This window comes from Lactuca saligna, chromosome 2 (genome assembly GCF_052625555.1).
Source record: "Lactuca saligna cultivar CGN05327 chromosome 2, ASM5262555v1, whole genome shotgun sequence".
NCBI lineage: Eukaryota > Viridiplantae > Streptophyta > Magnoliopsida > Asterales > Asteraceae > Lactuca > Lactuca saligna.
The window spans coordinates 175,730,048-175,742,275 of record NC_136418.1 but is presented as its reverse complement, the minus strand read 5'-3'; the positions used below and the strand labels follow the sequence as shown (position 1 = coordinate 175,742,275).

General features: G+C 34.0%; 1 protein-coding gene across 1 annotated transcript; it reads left to right on the top strand.

Moving 5' to 3' along the window:
• The first annotated feature begins 3,554 nt into the window (after positions 1–3,554).
• LOC145030416 (uncharacterized) lies at positions 3,555–6,084 on the top strand. The gene is made up of 2 exons (XM_078978789.1): positions 3,555–4,842; positions 4,973–6,084. Exons 1-2 carry the CDS (start codon positions 3,555–3,557, stop codon positions 6,082–6,084), a joined length of 2,400 nt encoding a protein of 799 aa, XP_078834915.1.
• Positions 6,085–12,228: the final 6,144 nt, after the last annotated feature.

Sequence of the window (12,228 nt, the reverse complement as noted above, 5' to 3'; positions counted from 1 at the left end):
TTTCTGTAGAGGTGTGCAAGACTCCTCAGAGGTTTTAGTCAATCTGCAGAACATCATCTACTGATCTTATGGTTATTAACTTCGATTATCATTGTTAAATAACCCATATAAATGGAAATTTCTCATTGTAATTTTGTAGTACCTAGATACCTACCCTTTTTATTATCTTTATTATATTGTATTATATTTATTGATTGATTGTGAGAAGCCTCACTCTCATTTAAAGTCTAGTCTATACAACTCACGTATGTCACATCAACACCATAAATATAACCTAATAACCTTGTAAATTTTATAAGCATAAACCTCTATAAATGATTTCATCACTTTATTTATTTGTCTAATGTAAATCAAATTGTTAAACACCATATCATATTTAATAACATGTATTCTCATTTTAAACATATCGACAATAGTTTATCTGATGATATAACTTATGTCATGCTTTTAAATTGTAGATTAAAAAAACAGAAAACAAGTACAATCCCTTTGTTTTTTTCATAAAGTGGGGACTACAAAATGTTAAACCACCATGGTATTGAATACCCATGCAATGGCAAGTCACCATGCCACATGTGATAGACTCCGTGTCCACTGCGGGGTAGAAAATGTTGAGGTGGTCCATCCTTTCAAATTGTCAATCACTTAAAGAGCATCTCTTGATCTGTGTTGGAGCTCAAGTTCTGGTACATGCATCATAAAAATATCAACAGTAACAATTGTACAATATTAATGAATGCTATGATTATCAATAAAATACCACGGCTGGTCTATACTCTATATAACCCTTGAAAACTGAAATAAAAAACCCGCAAATCTCAAGTACTCCTTTGAGAAACAACAAATTAATCGAAAAGCATTAAAAATGGTTGTGATTTTAATGATATATATATATATATATATATATATATATATATATATATATATATATATATATATATATATGGAAAAGTGAATATACTCTTAAGGGTATATAAACTTACGTACCCAAACACACCATAATATATCGTTTTGTTTGATATATTCATTATAATATTGTTAAACTTCAACCCTAACTTCATTTTCTTTCAAGATATTCGAAATTTCACTATTATCATTCTCTTACATCACATGTTTTTGTCGAACACCTACTAGGCTATATATATTGTAGTTGTAAATGAAAATTATATAAGAGGAAGATAAATGTGTAAATTATAGAAATATTAGAAGTAAATCAAGTTAGTAGTTAAATTATAAGAACATTGGACAATTAGAATGTATTATATGATACAAAACAATGTAGTATGGTGAGTTTAGGTACCTAAGCTTATATACCCTTAAGGGTATATTCACTTTTCCCATATATATATGTACTTACTATAAATATCAAGATAGACTCAGTTTTATTTATTCAACGAGACTGGAGGTGTGTTGTGTATATTCGGAGTGATAAATGTGAACTCGGGAATATGGAGGTCCAGGAGCGTTGCCCCTAGGTACGGGGTTCCAAGGGGTAGAGCCCCTGGTTATGGTTTCATTGACCGGTCAACGAACGGGGTCAAGGGGCAACACTCCGAAACCTAAACAAATATCTATATCAGAAATGATTCCAACCATGCATTATTCCCGCCAAAACATACGGATGACATCATGCATTTTTCCCATCAAAACATACAGATGACATCATGATGATGTAGGCGTAAGTTATGTCCAAAAATTATCATCTTTGGCGTAGATTTTGATGTTACTGGTTTTCAACCACTTTCTTCCTTGTATAAATAGAATGTAAATGTTCCAAGAAAATGGTTGAACTCTCATGTAGACACGAAATTGTTCAAAAACAATTATATATCCCATCAAACTCAAAACAATCAGACATTATTTGTGTTTCAGATTTAGAAGGGATCTGACTTCTAAATTATTATTCTTGGATTATCCCAAATTTGATTTCTTTATTCCCTAGGTTATAGTCAAAATTGTTCATAAACAATTATCTATCCCATCAAACACAAAATAATAAGATACTTTTTGTTTTTCAAATTTAGAAGTGACATGACTTCTAATTGGTATTCTTAAATTATCTCAAATTTAATTTCATGATACCCTAGGCTACAAGGTCTGTTAGGTGCATTTCATGCATTCATTTTTTTATAGTTTTAGTTCATAAAAGTGCATTACATTTAGGTTTAGACTCATGCATTTTGTATAATTTCGGGATTTTTCATGATGCAATTCCATTCACACGCTTTTAGGATATTTCAGGGACTTATGACTGGATCTTGTTGGAGGAAGTTATCAAGAGTTGGAGACAAAGTTGTAGAAGTTTTGGAGCTTTGAAGAGAGAGAATGAAGAAATGAAGAATTTGGTTTCACAGGAGTTTACACGGCCGTGTAAATTTATGCCTTTGATTTACACGGGCCGTGTAAACGTATATGCAAGGACATTCTACTTCGAAGACCTGGAAGAACTAAGCATTCTACTTTTCTTGTTTACACGGCCGTGTAAACCCTCACCTTTGATTTACACGGGCTGTGTAAACCTCTCGACAGTTTTAAAGTGGTTTTTGTCTTCTTATAATTGAGACAATCAGTTTGGATGGGGGGTTAGGTCGGATTTTGGGAGGAGAAGAGACGATTTTCAGAGCTTTTGCAAGTAGATTAACACTTGGAAAACACTTTAATTTCTTTTTGTAAGTCAATTTGAAGTTTAAACCTGTTTGATTTGTAGTCCAACCTAGATATGTGTGGTTGATTTTATTATCATTACTGAATCTGAATTCTTAAGTATGTGTTGTTAGGCTGTAACTTGAATTCAACTTATGTTTAACATCTAGTAATCTTTGATTTGATCTTAATCATGTGTTTGGTTAGTTCTCTTTTTCACTTGATCAATGAACTAGGGTTCCATTCAATCTAGTTAATCAAATCATGAAATTCGTATATGTTTTATGATTTGATGTTAGTAACACTCACTTACTTGGTTGTAATTAGATCAAAATTAGTGCAATCAAAGATTAAATGTTTATATTCCCAAGCTTAAGAGGAATGTTAAACATTGTTGGTAATTAATGCAAGAACATAATGTCATTTAATGATTTAATGCAAGAGCTTATTTGGGTTAAATCAATTAAATGAAAATTTTATTTAAAGAGCTTATTTTGAATAAAATACATTTGCCAATTTGGATATTAGAGTTTATTAATATCCAACTTACCAACCTAGATTGAACATGAGTTATAATCATATTACATCTTTCAACATAATACATATATAAGAGTCAGAATCGGAAATGTACTTCTTCTACTGCGTTTATTTTCAATCTTTCTTATTTATGAAGTTTAATTCAAGTTTAAATACAAACCCCCATTTCAATATTACTTGTATTATGTGTGAAAATATGGCAAGATAAAAAGTCCCGTATCTCTGTGGACCGACCCTGCTTACTTTATACTATCTTTAGTATTAGAAAAAGCAGTGATTTAAGTTATATTAATATTATTTTATCCCATCATTTGTTGGTTTGACACCCAAACAAATTGGCGCCGTTGCCGGGGATATGGTAGTACTAATTGTTTATGCCAAGATCTTTTCGCACAGGTACACCTTTACCAGTTGATTTGGAAATAGAGAAATCTGCTAAACAGAGAAGGAAGCAAGCCAGACTTTTAAAGAAACAACAACAATCCAGAGCTTCTTCATCAAATCCATCAACCACATCCTCTCCAACATCCAAAAGTATCACCCCACCATCTTCACCTACTCCTACCATGGCAGACAACCATGGAGGACATCAAAATCCTCCACATCCACTACCTGAACAAACCTTTAGACAATGGGCTACTCAAGATGTCACCCAACAACCTTTATGCATAAATTACCCTGCAGCAATCAACTTTGAACTCAAGTCTGGACTCATCCATTTGTTACCCTCATTCCGTGGTCTCGAGAATGAAGACCCACATAAATTCCTTAAGGAATTTCATGTTGTTTGTGTGGGTATGAAGCCACATGAAGTCACAGAAGATCAAATCAAGTTAAGGGCATTCCCCTTTGCTTTACAAGATTCAGCCAAGGAGTGGTTGTATGACTTACCACCGGGGTCAGTCACAACATGGAATGAACTTGCAAGGATGTTTCTGGATAAATATTTTCCCGAAATGAGAGCTTCAGCTTTACGTAGAGAGATAATTGGCATTAAGCAACAAAAGAGAGAAGCCTTGCATACTTATTGGGAATGGTTCAAGAAATTGTGCTCAAGATGTCCACAACATGGGATTACAGAATATCAGTTGCTGCAGTATTTTTGTGAAGGAATGTCATCTTGGGATAGGAGATTACTCAATGCATCAAGTGGTGGATCTATAGCTGATAAGACTCCAACAGAAATTAGAGTTCTTATCAAAAATATGGCAGAAGAGTCCAAGCATACAGTTCAAGAAGAAGAATGGTACATAGATGCACCCCGAGGTGTAAAGGAGGTCCAGACTCCTCAAATTGAAGCTCAATTGTCCGAACTTACAAAAGTGGTTATGATGCTAGCCAAAGACAAAGGTGTGCAACCCACACCCCGTCCATGCGGTATTTGTACTCAAGTGGGGCATCCAACCGACATGTGTCCTCAACTTCAAGAGGAAGATTATGAAGAAGCAAAAGCCATGGGAGGTTTTCTTGGGTCTAGTCAAAGGGGATATGAGCAGCCACGAGGTGATCAAAGATGGAACAACAATCAAGGTTGGGGAGGAAATCAACAAGGGAACTATCAACCAAGTCAACCACATCAATACCAACAAAGACCGCCTTTTCCACCACAAAACTTTCAGCCAAGGCAACCACAACACCCTCCTCAACAAGCGGGTTCATCAAGTATGTATTTAGAGGACATAGTAAAAAGTTTGGCAACTAGTACACAAGCTTTCCAACAAGAGACAAGAGCAAGCATAAAAGAACTTAGAGAAACAAGTTTCACAGCTTGCTATTTCCGTAAGCAAACTAGAATCTCAAGGAAAGTTGTCTGCCCAAACTGAAGCAAACCCAAGGCACAATGTGTGTGCCATCACATTGAGAGGCGGGAAAAGCTATGATGGTCCAAAATTTTCGGTTGATCAAAAAGAAGATGAAATAGTGGTTGAAGAGGCAACCAAAGAAGAGAAGGAGGAAGAGAAAACAAGCGAAAGGAAGCCCTTCATCGCCGAGTCCAAAGTCACACTTGCTCCATTTCCCGAAAGATTAAAGAGCACGAAGAAAGAACGGGAGGAGAATGACATCATGCAAATGTTCAAGAGAGTTCAAATCAACATTCCACTCCTCGAGGTCATCAAGCAAGTACCTAGATACGCAAGGTTCCTTAAGGATCTTTGTGTATCTAAAAAGAAATTAAAAGGAAATCAAGTCGTAGCGGTTGGGGAGCATGTATCCACGGTTTTGCAAAAGAGGATGCCCCCAAAGTGCAAGGATCCCGGTGTCTTTACCGTACCTTGCAAGTTGGGAAATCTTTATGTACCTCGAGCTATGCTTGATCTAGGTGCATCTGTAAATGTCCTACCATATTCTCTTTTCAAATCAATTGGTGTAGGAACATTGAGCAAAACCGGTGTGATCATCCAACTTGCTGATCGGTCTTTGGTACACCCAAAGGGAGTATTAGAGGACGTGTTAGTGCAAGTCGATGAATTTGTCTTCCCGGCTGATTTTTATGTCTTAGATATGGGAGACGATGACTCTCCAAGTTCAAGTTCCATTCTTTTGGGTAGACCTTTTCTTAAAACTTCTAAAACAAAAATCGATGTCTACAATGGAACCTTGAGTATGGAATTTGATGGTGAAGTTATCAACTTCAATGTGCATGAAGCACAAAAGACTCCTTTTGATGTTCAATCTGTTAATTTTGTCAATTTCATCCATCCTTCAACAAAAAAGGGTTTGAACTTGTCTAACAATGAATTTCTGGAGTTAGTTTTGTCACGAAAACTAGACAGGGACAAAGCCAAAGAGCTTGCAAAGAAGTTTGATATGGATAATGAAGTGTTGGAGATTTTAGAGTTTATTGATGACAAGAAGCATGTGAGGAGTGATGATATGTTAGAGAGGCCCACGTATCGAGACTGAAGCACAAATAGTTGGGGTCTAAGTCGAGCCAACGACATTAAAAAGGGGCGGCTAACAGGGAGGCAACCCGGGGGTATTTTTGTCATTTAGTATATTTTCATTGTATTTTCTTTGTTTTCAAACTTCCAAGTTGTTTTTCATGCTAAAAAAGGGTTAAAAATCATTTTTCGGGCAGTAGAGGTTTAGCGGGTTGCAATTTCAAAAAGTGAAAAAAAATCAAGTTTTTTGGCTTTCTCAGAAGTTTTCACGGCCGTGTAAACTTATGCCTTGCATTTACACGGGCCGTGTAAACGATTGAACACGGTTTTTATGATTCAGGGATTTACACGGCCGTGTAAACCCTCCCCTTTGATTTACACGGGCCATGTAAACGCAAAAACAGGGCTGAACGATTTTAAGGTCAAATCTCGATTTTTCTAACTCATTCTTCACTCAATACCTGCGATTCCCTCTCTCCCTACTGCCCCCTTTCGAAAAAACCCTTCCAAATATTCAATCTTCCTCAATTTTGCATCAAAAATCAAGCTCTAAGGTATGAAATTCTTCCCTTTTCTTCATCTTCTTTATCTTCCACATCTATATCCTTCTCCCATGGCCGATTTTGGGTTTTTTTTAACAAAACCCTAGAATTTTTGCACTTCAAATCTCAACCTAATGTTTCAAATTTCTTGTAGGATAAGCTTGGGGATAGCTTGGGGAAGCATTGGATAAATAAAGCTCATGACTTTCTTTGAAATCCGTGTAACAGGCTTTCAACCAACACATCCAAATCAAATGACCTTAGTGTGCTAGATTTAAAGAGAAATGTGTAAATTATAGAAATATTAGAAGTAAATCAAGTTAGTAGTTAAATTATAAGAACATTGGACAATTAGAATGTATTATATGATACAAAACAATGTAGTATGGTGAGTTTAGGTACCTAAGCTTATATACCCTTAAGGGTATATTCACTTTCCCATATATATGTACTTACTATAAATATCAAGATAGACTCAGTTTTATTTATTCAACAAGACTGGAGGTGTGTTGTGTATATTCGGAGTGATAAATGTGAACTCGGGAATATGGAGGTCCAGGAGCGTTGCCCCTAGGTACGGGGTTCCAAGGGGTAGAGCCCCTGGTTATGGTTTCATTGACCGGTCAACGAACGGGGTCAAGGGGCAACACTCCGAAACCTAAACGAATATCTATATCAGAAATGATTCCAACCATGCATTATTCCCGCCAAAACATACGGATGACATCATGCATTTTTCCCATCAAAACATACAGATGACATCATGATGATGTAGGCGTAAGTTATGTCCAAAAATTATCATCTTTGGCGTAGATTTTGATGTTACTGGTTTTCAACCACTTTCTTCCTTGTATAAATAGAATGTAAATGTTCCAAGAAAATGGTTGAACTCTCATGTAGACACGAAATTGTTCAAAAACAATTATATATCCCATCAAACTCAAAACAATCAGACATTATTTGTGTTTCAGATTTAGAAGGGATCTGACTTCTAAATTATTATTCTTGGATTATCCCAAATTTGATTTCTTTATTCCCTAGGTTATAGTCAAAATTGTTCATAAACAATTATCTATCCCATCAAACACAAAATAATAAGATACTTTTTGTTTTTCAAATTTAGAAGTGACATGACTTCTAATTGGTATTCTTAAATTATCTCAAATTTAATTTCATGATACCCTAGGCTACAAGGTCTGTTAGGTGCATTTCATGCATTCATTTTTTATAGTTTTAGTTCATAAAAGTGCATTACATTTAGGTTTAGACTCATGCATTTTGTATAATTTCGGGATTTTTCATGATGCAATTCCATTCACACGCTTTTAGGATATTTCAGGGACTTATGAAGGTTGGATCTTGTTGGAGGAAGTTATCAAGAGTTGGAGACAAAGTTGTAGAAGTTTTGGAGCTTTGAAGAGAGAGAATGAAGAAATGAAGAATTTGGTTTCACAGGAGTTTACACGGCCGTGTAAATTTATGCCTTTGATTTACACGGGTCGTGTAAACGTATATGCAAGGACATTCTACTTCGAAGACCTGGAAGAATTAAGCATTCTACTTTTCTTGTTTACACGGCCGTGTAAACCCTCACCTTTGATTTACACGGGCCGTGTAAACGTCTCGACAGTTTTAAAGTGGTTTTTGTCTTCTTATAATTGAGACAATCAGTTTGGATGGGGGGTTAGGTCGGATTTTGGGAGGAGAAGAGACGATTTTCAGAGCTTTTGCAAGTAGATTAACACTTGGAAAACACTTTAATTTCTTTTTGTAAGTCAATTTGAAGTTTAAACCTGTTTGATTTGTAGTCCAACCTAGATATGTGTGGTTGATTTTATTATCATTACTGAATCTGAATTCTTAAGTATGTGTTGTTAGGCTGTAACTTGAATTCAACTTATGTTTAACATCTAGTAATCTTTGATTTGATCTTAATCATGTGTTTGGTTAGTTCTCTTTTTCACTTGATCAATGAACTAGGGTTCCATTCAATCCAGTTAATCAAATCATGAAATTCGTATATGTTTTATGATTTGATGTTAGTAACACTCACTTACTTGGTTGTAATTAGATCAAAATTAGTGCAATCAAAGATTAAATGTTTATATTCCCAAGCTTAAGAGGAATGTTAAACATTGTTGGTAATTAATGCAAGAACATAATGTCATTTAATGATTTAATGCAAGAGCTTATTTGGGTTAAATCAATTAAATGAAAATTTTATTTAAAGAGCTTATTTTGAATAAAATACATTTGCCAATTTGGATATTAGAGTTTATTAATATCCAACTTACCAACCTAGATTGAACATGAGTTATAATCATATTACATCTTTCAACATAATACATATATAAGAGTCAGAATCGGAAATGTACTTATTCTACTGCGTTTATTTTCAATCTTTCTTATTTATGAAGTTTAATTCAAGTTTAAATACAAACCCCCATTTCAATATTACTTGTATTATGTGTGAAAATATGGCAAGATAAAAAGTCTCGTATCTCTGTGGACCAACCCTGCTTACTTTATACTATCTTTAGTATTAGAAAAAGCAGTGATTTAAGTTATATTAATATTATTTTATCCCATCATTTGTTGGTTTGACACCCAAACAAGATCGAAATCACAAATTTGAAAAGTGATTACAATCACGATCCGATAAATTATCCAAATATATTAATATTATCAAGACCCAAAAATCTACCAAAAAAAACCCCACAATGCATGCACACCATCTCCATTAAATGAACGTCGTGTGTGTGTATATGTATATGTATATATATATATATAACCAAAATCAAATAAGCAGTAAAATTTTTATATACGTACTTTTTTAGCAAACAAATGATATGAATCATTAGATGATTCATAAGAAAAAAAATCTCAAAAAAAAAACACTTTCAATATTGATTTTTAAATAAATCAAGAAAAGAATTCATTTTTATAACACTTTTAGTAAATATCAACAATATCATCGTAAAATGAATCATCGAAAGGTTTCTTTGAGAATTTTTTTAGTGAATAATATTATTTATGATTCACTTAGTGATTTATTTTATTTTATTCGCCTAAAAGCTATGCCGAAAAAAAAAACTTCTTATATTCTTACTAAAAAAATTTCTTACCGGATATATATATACACACACTACAAATATTCAACAACACACCATAAACGACCTCAAGTGAGTCACATATGCTAGACTATGAAAAGCCACAGACAATATGTAGGAAACCGTTTGACAATCTTTGTAAATAACGCTAAGGAGTATGATCAATACATTCTTTGTAGAAAAATGATGTCATCTTAGTATCACATTATTGTTATTATATCTTTATTACCATATCACTAGCTCATGAAAATGGTTACCACTTCATATTATTTATAATTTTTTTACATTAGATTAAATAAAAAATGTAATTATTGAAGATAAATAAACATTTTACCAATAAAAAATTGCATTAAACATTACAAATTGAATAAACATAAATATTGAAAGTTTCAAATTTAAACCTTCATCACAAACAAAAAACACATAGATATTAAAATATAAATCCTAATTGCCATAATTCTCCATGACATTGCGTTGAATTTTTAAAATGTTGTTTGGCACAATACTAGGTTGGGGTTGTGTGTTCAAAAAATTTAGAACGTTAATGCTATTTTTTGGTTAAGATATTTCTCGGTTTTTCATACTTTTGTCGGAAAAAAAAAGTAGATGTTTGTCTATTTTTTCTTAAAGGTACTCGCTTTTTTGGATGAAGATGTTGCATGTTTCCCTTTGTCCATTCCTGGTGGCTGACGAATGTGGATTTCTGGTGGACCCTCTTCATTGGTGTCATCGAAGTCATCTTTGAGGTTGAACCCAAAACTCACATCTGAATTGAAAGTTCACAGCCTTTTGTTGGAGTTGGTGGCCGATTTTGAATACACATCCAGATTAAGGACCCATTTTGGATCCTCACGACAAACATGTCACACTTTTTGGTAGCCGAATGGTTTACCGTCGTTGCCAAGCTTATATTGGTAGCATGTTGTTGATAAAATATTGAAATAGTTGCTACCACTTTTCTGCATATTTTTAATATGTTCAAATATGTTATTAAATTCAGTGCAAGTCGCTTGTAGTTTATGCCATTTTTTGTTGACCGTGTCATATGTCTGATATGGGTGCTTTTTTAATTGCGCAGGAAAGTGGTCTAAAAAACGATTCCAAAAACTTTGTGACGATTGCATGTTGTCTATTTGCTTGTCTTCTGATATGAAAATCCAAGCTTTCGCTAAAGCTTCTTCCACTTATTTGCTCCAACCCCGAGTTTTTTTTTACGATTTCATTTTTTTGTCTTCTTCTAGGTGGTGATTGAGTTTCTTGGACCCTTTCTTCGTTGTCGTCGTCGAGGTTGTTGGTCCAAATTCACCTCAAAAAATCCGATTACATTTCTCTTAATTTAACCTAATGTTCAGGCTTTTATAATTGTCAAAATCGGTGCACCACGCCATGGTTGGCCGCCACCATTACGTGGTCTTCGAGTTTACCCCGTATCTACCGAGTCATCTGATTGGTCATGAATATTCCAATCACCATGTCGTGTTGGAGATCACTACAACGTGGTCTTCAGTCTTCTTTTGTTTTATCTCCCATTTCCTACTTCCAACTTCTTGTATGCTTTATTTTCGTCTCGAGCACGTCTTTGCCGCTACAAAACATATTTTAAACATAATAAGTATCTTTTGTGCTTCAAAACGTAGTTGTAGTATAGTGGAAAGTATTGACCCGGGTTCGATCCCCGACAACGACGGTAAAAACTTTGATGTGCACAAAAGTATCTGCTAGTCTTAAATTTATAACATAGCAAACTCTTACTAACTATGCACCTATAGGCAGTGTACTTAGTCAGATTATAGTGTAGTTCAGGTGAGTCGGTGTCGACCACATGGAATAGAATTCAGTTAATTAAGTTAATTACTTCTAATTTAACCAAGAAACAAACTATGGTTGGGGGGGGGGGGGGATTTACTAATTTTTTAGGCCCAGAAGAACTTAAAGTATCAACTAACAACTAAGCAAAGAAAACAAGTTAACTTCAAGAATTGAAAGAATACTTTTGTTTGGGTCCGATTTCACTTTCTCCTATGGTTGATTTCTAAGTGATGGGTTATATTGATTACCAATTTTCTAGCTATTATGATAATATACCTAGGCCTATCAATTTATGAATTAACAACAAATGATGATGCATAAGTTAAACACCAAATTGATGTTAAGCTCAATTCGACTGATAATACTTACTTTCATATGATCAAGTCAAGCAACCATACACTAATTAAGATTAATTATGCTCTCTAACATAGTTAAAGTTACTAGCTTTAATTACTTAATCTAATATGTGATTATTCCTAGCTTTAATTGTTTAATGATTGCAAGTAATTAGGAGATAGATTCATGCAATTAATATGATCAATTATTACACAAAATCTAATTTATAATAAATATAAACTAAAACTAAACATGCTAGGGTTTATATATCAAACACAAGTAAAATCAAATATAATAAGCTAATAAATGAAATCAACACATAAGGATCAAGTTCATCTTCACTAAATAGTAGTAAAAGGTATTTAGCCT